General features: G+C 45.5%; 1 protein-coding gene across 2 annotated transcripts in view; it reads right to left on the reverse strand.

Annotated features, from left to right (window-relative positions):
• ARFGEF3 (ARFGEF family member 3) overlaps nucleotides 1-4,838 on the reverse strand; it is a 97,178-nt gene extending 92,340 nt beyond the window's left edge. For both annotated transcript variants that reach the window (XM_020778763.3, XM_020778636.3), the window contains exon 1: nucleotides 4,598-4,838. In XM_020778763.3, the coding sequence (XP_020634422.3) occupies nucleotides 4,598-4,682 (85 nt within the window). In that variant the 5' untranslated portion in view covers nucleotides 4,683-4,838. The remainder of the gene's footprint in view (nucleotides 1-4,597) is intronic.
• Between the last annotated feature and the right edge of the window lie 8,912 nt (nucleotides 4,839-13,750).

The raw sequence follows: 13,750 nt of genomic DNA on the forward strand, positions 1-13,750 counted from the left end.
TATGTACATGCAGAGTGTGTGGAGGTATGAATATTAGATTATGATCCAGGAGATACTGGTTCAACATCTCCCACTGGTCATGGAACCTTAGTGGGTGACCTTAGGTCAGCCACATTCTCTGGGTCTGACCTACTTCAGGGGGCTGTTAAGATTTAAATGGAGGGAAGAGAGCAATGTAACTTGCTACAGGAAGGGGAAGATACAAACACAACTAAGCATATAAATAGAAAAAATGTGTGAAAGAGAAAAATAGAACCTCCACACTCCCTTTACTTACAAAAACAACCCAACACAACTAAAATTATGTTTATTTATTGCCTGAGTTTTAGGACTATACCTAACAAAAGCTTATCAATATTTGCTCATAGGTAAGTTCCACTCTGTTTAATGATGCCCTCAGGTAAATGTGTAAGGGAGTGCAGCCTAGAGTGAATGTTTTACAGCAACTCTAGAAGCCTGCAACTTGCACGTACATGGGCTGTCATGCATTCCTCATTTCACTGTTCCCATGTTAACACTAGGAGATACATTAGGAAACATTTTCCTAAGAGTAACAGGCTTAATATTAATACAACAGTGCAGCTACAGGCCAAAGGTGCCATGTTTTCCCACTTGGTAGGATGAGGCAATGTTCTGTGCAGAGAGATCTCTCACTTACTTGCCTAAATTACACTTTGTTTAAGATTTCCAACAGGCATAGCATCCATTCTCTCTGCTAATTATTGTTTTGTTAAACTGATGTAAAGAATCCAAGTCCTGCAACAAGAATCACAAAGGCTCAGGGAATCATCCACCTACTTTTAATCTCTAATTGTCTTCCCCAGGGAGACCTAAGACTATGTTTAATTTTTTTTTCTAACTAAATCAATGGGATTTAAATACACTTAATTTGGGTTACATTATGCCCGTTACTCATACACCTTCAATCCATTAAAACTAGCATGTTCTCTGAAAATTCTCAAACAATAAAACAGAGCAAAACAAAACAAAACCAAACCTCATGGATATGCTCTGCTTAACACTGGGCTGAATTAAAGAGTGTGCTGCTCTGATGAAAGTTTTATGTAAAAACACTTACTTCAGAATAACATGTAAACATATTGACTATAAAGAAACATATAAAAAGGAACTTTACTGAAAACATGGGTGGAAAAATATTAACCAGTACAAGTCATGATCTGCACATTTAAATGGCACCAGAGAGCTGAGGCAGGATTGAGGAAGGCACCAGCTGATAAAAAGGCAGCCAGACAGCAGATGTTTCTTTCTTTCATGTAAGAACATTCTCTCTGATTCTCCACAATCTGATGCTTCTGCCACATGGCCCAGGGGCGGGCGGGCCGGAGTGGTGTGGTCCTTGTAGAAAATCCCAGAACAAAGATGAGCAGCATTACTTAGCTGTTAGAGGAAGATATATGCCTCAGTGTGGTGCAATCCTTCTCAAGTGATGCCGTGGTTTGTAAACCCAACCCTGGAGTAGCTACTCAAGGTCTTTTCCACAGGGAAAGGGAAAAGAGGGTAGGGAAAATTCTGGGGGGGGGGGTTCCTTTATAACTGATTATGAATTGAACATTGCCCACTTTTGTTACAGGATTTTGTAAAAGGACCACATGGCGCTCCCTCCTACGGAAAGTACCCTGAAGAAGAAAGGAGGTACAATCACAGCAAGAACATCAATCAACACTCAGAAACAACTGCATCACAGGGCATCTTTCAGTAGCCACTAGGCAATGTCTTAATTTGGCTCAAGCTGACAGGTTTGTATGTCTTTTTTACCCCTAGCATGCCAAGGAAGGACCAGCACCCCTTTGACTCTAGGCACAGAGAAAGACAATTGGTTCTATATCAGGTGACACTTGAGAATACAAGCTGGTTACAGGGGACGTGGTGGCGGTGCGGGCTAAACCGCAGAACCCTATGCTGCAGGGTCAGAAGACCAAGCAGTCATAAGATCGAATCCATGCGACGGAGTGAGCTCCCGTCGCTTGTCCCAGCTCCCGCCAACCAAGCGGTTCGAAAGCATGCAAATGCGAGTAGATTAATAGGGACCACCTCGGTGGGAAGGTAACAGCGTTCCGTGTCTAAGTTGCACTGGCCATGTGACCACAGAAGATTGTCTTCGGACAAAACACTGGCTCTATGGCTTGGAAACGGGGATGAGCGCTGCCCCGTAAAGTCGAACACGAGTGGACAAAAATTGTCAAGGGGAACCTTTACCTTTACCTTTTTACATAAATTTGAAGACTCCATGTTAGGATTTAACTTGAACTACAGATCTTTAAACTTCATTACTTAGCCAAGATGGTTTTTTGGACTTCCTACATGCTCTGCAATGTTCAGCTTGAAGAGGTAGCCTTGAGCAAGCAACATGCTCCTAAAGTGCCCTCAGAGGAAGGAAAGACTAAACCATTTCTGAGTATACCCAGAAAACCCTGGAAAGGGCTGTCATAAGTCAGAATTGATTTAATGGCATATTATTGTTGTTGTTGTTTAGTCGTTAAGTCATGTCCGACTCTTCGTGACCCCATGGACCAGAGCATGCCAAGCCCTCCTGTCTTCCACTGCCTCCCAGAGTTGTGTCAAATTCATGTTGGTTGCTTCGCAGACACTGCCCAACCATCTCATCCTCTGTCATCCCCTTCTCCTTTCCTTCACACTTTCCCAGCATCAGGGTCTTTTCATGGAGTCTTCTCTTCTCATGAGATGGCCAAAGTATTGGAGCCTCAGCTTCAGGATCTGTCCTTCCAGTGAGCACTCAGGGTTGATTTCCTTTACAATGGATAGGTTTGTTCTCCTTGCAGTCCAGGGGACTCTCAAGAGTCTCCTCCAGCACCACAATTCAAAAGCATCTATTCTTCCGCGGTCAGCCTTCTTTATGGTCCATCTCTCACTTCCATACATCACTACTGGAAAAACCATAGCTTTGATTATGCGGACCTTTGTCGGCTAGGTGACGTCTCTGCTTTTTAAGATACTGTCAAGGTTTGTCATCGCTTTCCTCCCAAGGAGCGAGTGTCTTTTAATTTCATGGCTGCTGTCACCATCTGCAGTGATCACGGAACCCAAGAAAGTAAAATCTGTCACTGCCTCCATATATTCCCCTTCTATTTGCCAGGAGGTGACGGGACCAGTGGCCATGATCTTAGGGTTTTTTTGTTTGTTTTTTTATGTTGAACTTCAGACCGTTTTTGCACTCTCCTCTTTCACCCTCATCACGAGGTTCTTTAATTCCTCTTCACTTTCTCCCATCAAAGTGGTATCATCTGCATATCGGAGGTTGTTGATATTTCTTCCGGCAATCTTAATTCCGGCTTGGGATTCCTCCAGTCCAGCCTTCCGCATGATGTATCCTGCATGTAAGTCAAATAAGCCGGGGGACAATATACAGCCTTGTCGTACTCCTTTCCCAATTTTGAACCAATCAGTTGTTCCATATCCAATTCTAACTGTTGATTCCTGTCCCACATATAGACCTCTCAGGAGATAGATAAGGTGGTCAGGCACTCCCATTTCTTTAAGGACTTGCCATAGTTTGCTGTGGTCCACACAGTCAAATGCTTTTGTGTAGTCAATAAATCAGAAGTAGATGTTTTTCTGGATCTCTCTGGCTTTCTGGAACTCTAATGGCACATAGCTACTATTAATTAAGGTTTTGCTCACCATTGTTTTTGGATGCTCCAATGAAGTAGTTTAAAGAAATGTATTTATTGGCATAATCATAATTAGTCAGGCACATGGAGCAGACTCAGCTTTCCTCCTGGATCACTACATTTTATTGAAAACACACACCATCCATTCAGTTAACAGCTAACCCTGCTCTCTTCAGTGCTCAGAAACTAGTAATGAGCACAAGGAAAGAGTCAGATCAGTAGCCCTTTGAGTTTAGACTGAAAATAGGTTTGGGCTTAAAATAATAACAACAGCAACGATTCTAATTGGAACACAATAGTGAACTGCCCTGCACTGGTACATTATACATTTTAAAAAATAATAAGCAGCTGAGCATTGACATTGCAGGGCTACAGGCAAAGCAAGAGAAAATCATTACAGGAGAAAAGATTTACTGGGTTTGGAAAATCCACCGAAAACGTTTCATTTGACACCTGCTATGGCTCGTGGGAAAGATTCACGGAAGCTTTCAAAGAACCCTAGCGCACCCTAGAAGGATGGTCCTGGCAAACGGTCCTGCTCCGCCGACTGGTCGGGAGCTCAGGCGGAAGGCCAACAAACGGAGAGCCAGCGACGGGTGCGTGCTCGCAAACCTCCCGGCCATTCGGAAAAGAAAAACAACAACAACAACAAGAACAACACAGCACAGCCCAACATCAAACCAGGGCGGTGCTTTTGATCCCGCGAGCCCTGCAGAGGCTGTCCATCGCCGGAGGAAACATTAAGCATATGGAGAACGTTCTTTCCCACCAACGCGAATCAGAAAAGCCAAGCCTCGATCAGCGATGGGGCGGGAGAGCGGCAGGGGTCTGCCCACCCTGGTCGCTTAGGCACCGGCGGCCAGACCGAGCTAGTCCCGCCGCCCCGGCGACGGCGAGGAAGGAAGGGGGCGAGAAAGCCACCCCCTGCGGGCCTCCCTCTTCCTTACCGGTGGCGCAGGTGCAGCTTTCCTTGATCGCCTTGTATTTGCTCCCCGAGGCTTCCTTCTGCAGCTTCTTCAGGATTTCTTCCATCTTGCCTCCCTGCCTTTCCCCAACCCGAAGCAACAGCCTCCGAAAAGCAACGGCCCGGGCGGGCGGTGGGAGCGATGCGTCCTCCGCCCCCTCCTCGCCTTTAAACGGGAGCTGCGCGCAGCATCTCTAATTCTGGCGGCGGCGGCGGCGGCGGCTGATGAATCATGCTCGGCTCCGTGACAGCGACACGTCACTCGGCCTCAGCACCGCCCCGCAGTCCCCCGAGGGAGGAGCTCCCCCTCCCCACACACACATATACGCTTGGCGCGGCCGGAGAGGCCGGATTGAAGTCTTCCGCCCGGTCACCCGATGCCTCGCTTCTTCATCCCAGCCCTGCCCACCCCAGTCGCACACACACACACCCAGGAAAAACGCGGCGATCCGTCGGTGAACACGCCAGGATCTGGAACGAAAAGGAGCAGAGCGGTGTGGGAAAGAAAGAGAGATCGTTACAGTACTTAAGGACTCGTTTTGGAAGGAGGTAGCCCTGGTCGTCTGGGCCAGCATATCGAGCAAAATCCGAAGAAACAAAACAAAACAGACAAGACCATGTGGCACCTTAAAGAATTGACTGCTATATTTTAATGTAAGCTTTCCTGGACACATCGACTTCGGCAGCCATATGGAAACAGACTGAAATGTGGATCGAAATATCAGTTTCTAAACACTCATTGGCTGTTGGGCACAGGGTACATCTACATGCAGTAACTTATGGCCTATGTTGTTTTAGGGTACCATTTTAAAATTATTTTTATATTTTCTTTTCTTCCCCTCTTGAGTTTTAACTGAATCCCCAGCCTTCCAGTCCCACCCCCACCCCCCTTCTCTCTGACCCCTCATCTTTGTTCAGGCCTGGTGTGTCCGTTTTCTGTCTCCTGGATGAACGTTTACAATAATACTCTAAAACAAATTAGGCCATAAGTTACTGCATGTAGATGTACCACACAGTTGTTTATCTGGTTGGAAACCAGCCCTAGGACCAGTCATACAACTGATACCTTGTTCATTAGCTGCACCTCACCATCTCAATTTACACAATTTCACTTACTCTGTGGTAAAACCCCAACAGGATTCTGGACTTTCCAAGCAAGATAACTGATTCCTGTTCAAAGATAATAGTTAAGATGCTTTGCCCTAAGAAAAAATAAAGAAAAATATACAGAGGAGCTTCATGACATGTACATTTCTAGTCTGGAGGGATCAAGTTAGGAAAATGTATTTTTCAAATGTCCAGAGATCTGCCACTATGGGAGGAATATGTTCAATAGCAAATTCAAAACAAACAAAGAAACCATTTTTCAGAATTAACAGAGAAATATAGTAAACGTCACAAGACAGAGATAGGTACCCACTGGCCTTCAAGATACTGGCCAACAGTGACAAATGATGGGAGTTGTAGGCTAATAAAATCTGGAGAGCCACCACTTCTCCGTTCTTGCCATAGGACATTATAATGTTTCTTTGATTTGTGTTTTGTCACATTAATCAGTCCAACCGGTTCCCAACACAAGTCTTTCTCTCTGACTGTCTTGCGTTATTTGACTACACTTATGTTGTTAGGCTATATTAATATTAATAGTAATAGATTAATACTATAGCCAGTGCAGTGGGTAGCGTTGGAGAGAACTGGGATTTAAGCCCAGGACTCAAGACGCCTGGGCTCAAATCCCAACTCTTGTCTTGAAACTCATAGATAACTTTGGATCTGGACAACCTCTCAGCCGGATTTTATTCACAGAGTTGTTTTGAAGATCAAGTGGGAGGAATGCCACAATGCTCCCTTCAGTTCACTGAAGGAAAGGTGGACCAGCATTCCTGCCTGCAGAGGAGTCGTCCGTCATCTGCTCTCTCACAGGGCACTGGGTGAGAGACAGTGTTGTTGCTGCTGCTGTCGGCTGCCAGCTTTCCCTGTGGGAGTTTGGCTCCCGACTTCTACTGCCCTGCAGGACTGGGTCCCTGGAACAGGCTGCTTCCCACCCCCTTGTCAACATAGGCCACCTGGCTCCAGGGGAGAAGGGGGTCTACATGAACAGAGTCTTTTCAGCAAAGGGGTGGATTGGTGGGGTGTTGGTTGTTCGGTTTGGGGATTGAGAAATAAGGGCGAGGTCCATTCTTCTTGCCTAGAGGGATACCTTTTTATTTGCCTGCCTGTTGCTGTTGGTCTGGGGTGGGAGGGATGTGCCTTTCAAATAAGGAGGCCAATTAGGGGGAGGAGGGAGCTGCCATTGGCATTACGCTGGGTAGAGGGAGATAGGGGAAAGGAGACAACAGAATCATTGCAGGAGAAGGGGAGGGAACAGGATCCTAGTCACCCCAAAATTGTCTCCCAGTTCAGACAGCCTGGATAGCTGTGGCAATAGTGCCCCTGAGTTAGAAATGCTGCTGCTGAATGCCAGGTCAGTAAAAAGGAACACATTAGCCACCCAGGACCTGATCCTGGATGAGCCGGCTGACCTGGCCTGTATTACAGAGACCTGGCTGGATGAAGCGAGAGGAGTTACTGTCCCAGCTTTGCCCACCTGGGTGCTCTGTGCAGCAGCAGCAGGCCAGACCTGGGGGGTGGGGAGGTGGAGTTGCAGTAGTCTATTGTGAGTCCACCCCCCCCTCACCAGGTGCCTTGTCCCATAATTTTCTGGGTTCGAGTGTGTATACTTAAAGGTAGGCACCCGGGACAGAGCAGGGATTTTGTTGGTGTACTGTGCACCCTGCTGCTCCCTTCCTGAGCTGACCAAGTTGGTGTTGGAGGTGATGTTGGAGTCCTCCAGGCTTGGTACTGGGAGACTTCAATGTCCATGCTGAGACCAACTTATTAGGAGCGGCTCAGGACTTCATGTCCTCCATGACAGCCAAGGGTCAGTCCCAAGTGGTTTCTGGCCCCACACATATAGCAGGACACACTCTGGACCTTGTATTTCATGCTGGGCATGATGATGGTGATCTGGGTGTGGAGGAGCTCTCTGTAGTTCCATTGTCATGGACAGAGAACTACTTGGTGAGGTTTAGACTCACTGGAATTCTTTACAGTGGTGCCTTGCACAGCGAGGTTAATCCGTTCCGGATTAACCCTCGCTGTGTGAAAGCATCGTTGAACGGGGCAGGAAAAGCCATTGGAACGCATTAAACATGGTTTCATGCATTCCAATTGGGCTGAATACTCACCGTTCAGCGATGCTTTCCTATGGCTGGCAGCCATTTTCGCGCCCTCCCCTCACTTAACGAGGGCGTGAAAACGCTGCGCACGGCCATTTTGGGGCTTCTGGCGACCATTTTGTAGCCACGGAACAGCTGATCGGCAGGTCGCAAAGCGAAGGTCGGTAAGTGAACCGCTTACCGACCTTCGCTCTGCGATTTTCGCCCATTGGGGCCGTCGCTCTGCGATCGCATTAGCGATCGAAAAAACATCCCCGTAGAGCGAATTCATCGCTCTATGGGGCGCTCGTTGTGCGAGGCACCATTGTATCTCTTCAGGGGTGGAGGACCCGTTAGAATGGTCTATGCCAGGAGACTGATGGATCCAAGTGGTTTCCTGACAGCTCTCGGGGAGTTTCCTGTTGCCTCAGCATGCGATCCTGTCGAAGCTCTGGCTGATCTCTGGAAAGGAGAACTGGCCAAGGTGGTGTACGAAATTGCTCCCAAGTGCCCTCTTCCACGAAGTAGAGCCAGGTTTACCAGGGAGCTGGCAGTGATGAAAAGAGTGGGACGGAGACTATAGAGCCACAACGGCGGAAAACTCAGAGTGAATCCAACCGAACACAGGCTAGAGTCCATTTGAAGGCCTATTCTGTGGCAATGGCTGCAGCAAAGAAAATGTTCTTTGGTGCTGCCATTGCATCTGCACAAAGTTGTCTAGCGAAGTTGTTTCGAGTGGTCAGGGGCTTAGTACATATCCCACCAAAAGAACAAAATGTCCTTGGTGGTTCTTCTGGACTTCTTGGCGGCTTTCAATACCATTGACCATGGTATCCTTCTGGGCCATCACTCTGGGATGGGACTCGGAGGCACTGTTTTACAGTGGCTCCAGTCCTCCTTGGAGGGGAGAACTCAGAAGGCGGTGCTGGGCGACTCCTGCTCAACACCCTGGCCGTTGGCCTGAGGCATTCCTCAGGGTTCTCCTTTGTCACCCATGCTTTTTAACATCTACATGAAACCACTAGGAGAGATTGTCTGGAGTTTTGGGGTTCGGTGTCACAAGTATGCAGATGACACCCAACTCTCGCTCTCCTTTCCGCCTCATTCTAGGGAAGCTGTCTTGACTCTACACCAATGCTTGGCATCAGTAATGGGCTGGATGAGGGCAAACAAACTGAAACTTAATTCAGACAAGACAGAGGTGCTCCTGGTTAGTCAGAAGGCAGATGAGGGAATAGGGATACTACCTGTGCTGGAAAGGGTTACACTCCCCCTGAAAACTCAGGTCCGCATCTTGGGTGTACTCCTGGATTCATCCCTAAAGCTTGGATGCCCAGGTTTTGGCGGTGGTCAGGAGTGCATTTGCACAGCTAAAGCTGGTGTGCCAGCTGCGCCCGTTCCTTGAGATGTTGGATCTGGCTACAGTGAGACATGTGTTAGTTACATCCCGTTTGGATTACTGTAACATGCTCTATGTGCCTTTGAAGACAGTTCGGAAACTTCAGCTGGTGTAAAACTCTGCAACTGACTACTGACTGGAGCCATCTACAGGGAGCATATAACACACCTGTTACTGGCTACTAGTCTGTTTCCAAGCCCAATTCAAAGTACTGGTCTTTACTTATAAAGCCCTAGACAGCTTGGGTCCAGGATACCTGAAGGACCATATTTCCCTATACAGTATGTGCCTTCTCGGCAATTAAGATCAGCAGACGAGGCCTTCCTCTCGGTCCCATTGCCAGCACAAGCACAGCTGATGGGGACACGGGAAAGGGCCTTCTCTGTGGTGGCTCCCAGGCTATGGAATGCTCTCCCTCGGGAGATTAGAATGGCCCTTTCCCTGTTATCCTTTGGAAAAAAGCTGAAGACCCATCTCTTCAGACAGGCTTTTAACAACTATAACTGAATCCCTGAACTCCATTTTAGTAGATAATTGTAATCTTCTTTCTGTTTTACTCTTTTAATTGTATTTTAAATTGTATATTATTTAATTCATCTTTTAATATTCAACTTGCTGTGTTTTTAACTTGTGTGAATTTTAATGTATATAAATATACATTAAATACTACTTAAATCCAAGCATTTAAAACATGTTCCAAACATTTTAAGACACTTTTAAATGAGTGAAAACGGACATCGGAAAGGGCTTCAAAAGCACTGAAGCTGGCTTCAGTGCTTTTGAAGCCCCTTCCGAAGTCTGTTTTCGCTCATTTTTAAGTGTCTTTCAATGTTTGAAACCTGTTTTAAATGCTTGGATTCGGTAGTGCACCTTCTGAAACATGTGCAAAATTAATTTGGTTTTGTTCCGAGTCTTCGTTAATTTTTGGTGATTTTTTGTTTTTCCCCTTTAAATCCATTGAACTGTCCGTTCAATGGATTTAAATGGGGAAAACAAAAACTCACCAAAAATTAACGAAGACTCAGAACAAAACCAAATTAAGTTTGCACATGTTTCAGAAGGTGCACTACCGAATCCAAGCATTCAAAACAGGTTTCAAACATTTTAAGACACTTTTAAATGAGCAAAAACGGACATCGTTAAGTGAAATTCCCCCATAGAGAACATCGTTAAACGATGGGGAAATTTCCTCAAAGAAACCCATCGCAAAGTGAATACATTGTTAAACGAAGCAATCGCTAAGCGAGGCACCACTGTATTTGAAAAGTGCTATCATATCACTCCTCAGCCTTCTTTTCTCAAGGTTAAACATGCCCAATTCTTTCAGCCTTTCCTCATAGAGTAGACTATGTCTAGATGGGCAGCATATAAATGCAATAAACAAACAAACAAACAAACAAACAAATAAATAAGGCTTGTTTTCCAGCCCCCTGGTCATCCTCGTCGACCTCCTCTGAAATTGTTCCAATGTTAGCATCATTCTTGAAGTATGGTGTCCAGAACTGGACACAATACTCAAGGTGAAGCCTAACGAGTGCTGAATAGAGGGGGATTAGCACCTTGCGGGATTTGGAAACTATACTTCTATTAATACAGCCTAAAATAGCAGTTGCCTTTTGATCTATGACAATTCCAAGACCCTTCTCGCTCATAGATTTGTTGAGCCAGGTATCCCCCATTCCCCATTTTGCTTCAACTGTTCTCTTACAGTAAGGTGGGCTCTCAACCATGCAATATCCTTCCTGGGGATTTATGACCCTTCCTTTTCATATTATTTTTAAAAAGAAACTTAAAGTCCATGTACTTAAAGCAGGTTTGTAATATTTAATGGTGCCCCCACCCACCCAAAAAACTATCTCTACTCCGTGGTTGCAGTATTTTAATACAAGCATTAACTATTTTTGTTTTATATATTCGCAAAGGCTTTCACGGCCGGGATCTAATGGTTGTTCTAGGTTTTTCGGGCTCCTTGGCCGTGTTATGAAGCTTGTTCTTCCTAACGTTTCGCCAATCTCTGTGGCCAGCATCTTCAGAGGACAGCAACCTGTGCTCTGGTGTAGTTGGCTTGGGAGTGCAGTATTTATGGCTGTGAGATAGGCTTTTGTCTTTTTCTGTAGATGGGTGATTAGTGTGTATTGTTGTGGAACTGAAGAAGAAAAACAGCCACCCACAAATAAAGTATGTCTGCCATACATCAAAGGGGTCACGGACCGCATGGGGAAACTTTTGAAAAAGCACAACCTACAAACAGTATTCAAGCCCACCACAAAAATGCAACAAATGTCAGCAAAGGACAGAAGGGACCCCCTCACCACCACAGGAGTATACCGGATACCTTGTAGTTGTGGCCAGGTATATATTGGAACCACAAAATGAAGCATCCACACCAGAACCAAAGAACATGAGAGACACTGCAGACTAAAACAACCAGAAAAATCTGCAGTAGCTGAACAAGCCCTGAAACAAACTGGACATGAAATTCTATTTCAAAATACTGAAATACTGGACAACACCAGCAATCATTACGTCAGACTGCACAGGGAAGCCATTGAAATCCACAAGCACAAGCACAGTTTCAACAAAAAAGAGGAAAGTATAAAGCTCAACAGAACTTGGCTCCCAGCTCTCAAAAATACAACGTGCAAAAGGTCAACGAACTCTACCCAGCCACAAGGACAGGGGATCACTACACACAAAAGACCACCTAATGACACCCATCAACCACAGGAACAGATAATCTCTTCTCCTTAGCACAACAATACACCCACAACAATACACACTAATCACCCACGTACAGAAAAAGACAAAAGCCTATCTCATAACCATAAATACTGCACTCCCAAGCCAACTACAGCAGAGCACAGGTTGCTGTCCTCTGAAGATGCCGGCCACAGAGACTGGCGAAACGTTAGGAAGAACAACCTTCAGAACACAGCCAAAGAGCCCGAAAAACCTAGAACAGCTATTTTTGTTTTGGTTTGTTTAAAATTTGTTTAAAACATTACTCACCCTGTTGTTGATGGTGAATCATATTGTGGTATGTTTTATTTGTTCTTGTTATGTGCTGTCAAGTCAGAAGCAACTTAAAAGTGACCTTAATATTTATTTATTTATTTATTTATTTATTTGATTGATTTATACCCCGCCTATCTGGTCCAATATGGCTTTCAAGATAAGTGAGGTATTTAATTCATCTTTTAATATTTAACTTATTGTGTTTTACCAGTTCCACACACCTCAGTGAGTTTCCATAGCCGAGCAAGGATTGGAACTCAAGTCCCCTCAGTCCTGGTCCATCACTCTATCCACTACACCATGGTTTATTACCATGCTGTTATTAACAGAACTGCTAAGGCAGAGCAAAATGTCAGTTATTTCAGCAGCAGAAGTTTGCTAGAAATCAGCTTGTAGGGCTTTATATTTAAACCTGTTTATCCTGTTTGGGTTAGGGACGTGGTGGCGCTGCGGGCTAAACCGCAGAAGCCTGTGCTGCAGAGTCAGAAGACCAAGCAGCCGTAAGATCGAATCCACGCGACGGAGTGAGAGCCCGTTGCTTGTCCCAGCTCCCGCCAACCTAGCGGTTCCAAAGCATGCAAAATGCAAGTAGAGAAATAGGGACCACCTCGGTGGGAAGGTAACAGCGTTCCGTGTCTAAGTCACACTGGCCATGTGACCACAGAAGACTGTCTTCGCACAAACACTGGCTCTGTGGCTTGGAAACGGGTATGAGCACCGCCCCCTAGAGTCGAACACGACTGGACAAAAATTGTCAAGGGGAACCTTTACCTTTTTATCCTGTTGGGGCAGTCATATTTGCTTAAACTACAGGAAATGTTATAAGCAAAACAACAGTGTGTTAATGGTTCCTGCTTTTGTTGTTTATTACCTTCTTTCTTAATAATTATCTTTATTTCTGAGCGTCACGATGTACAAGGCTTAATTACTTTGTGCTTGTTCTAGACAGAGCTCATTGTTTATTGAGCCCAGTCAGGCGTTTGGTGATCTACTCTTAAACTGAGATGAGGAGGGGAGCTGGTTCTCTCCATGTATCGAGAAAGAAGGCCTCTTTTCCGTGTGTAGGTCATTCAAGTGAACAGAAAAAAAAATCATGGCTTTTGATTGCATGGGCAGTCTCTAGTAAAGAACAGCCCAAATCCCCTCACTGGGGAAAAACAAAACTACATTTCCAATGTATATAATCCTGGTAGTGTAATGAAATCACATCAGATCAAAGGCTACTCAGGATTCCACTCTCAAAATGGTCAAACAGTAGCCTATGTGGAGGAGCAAGGTAAGAGTGCAGTAGGGATCTCCTAAAGATAAGTGATAAGACTGGTGGAAGGATGGAGTGCGATCTGCCATTCGCTTGTATCCAGCTACGAACCAAGTGGACTGCCTGCAACTGAAAGATCGTCATTCCTCTGACAGTTCATTGTAAATTAGTGCATTTTCTCCCCTAGGAAAGTAACTAGAGATGGGCATGAATCAGAAAAAAGGCGATTCCTTTTGATTTGTGACTCATCAAAGTTGACAAATTATG

The sequence above is a fragment of the Pogona vitticeps genome, chromosome 1 (assembly GCF_051106095.1).
Source record: "Pogona vitticeps strain Pit_001003342236 chromosome 1, PviZW2.1, whole genome shotgun sequence".
Classification (NCBI taxonomy): domain Eukaryota; kingdom Metazoa; phylum Chordata; class Lepidosauria; order Squamata; family Agamidae; genus Pogona; species Pogona vitticeps.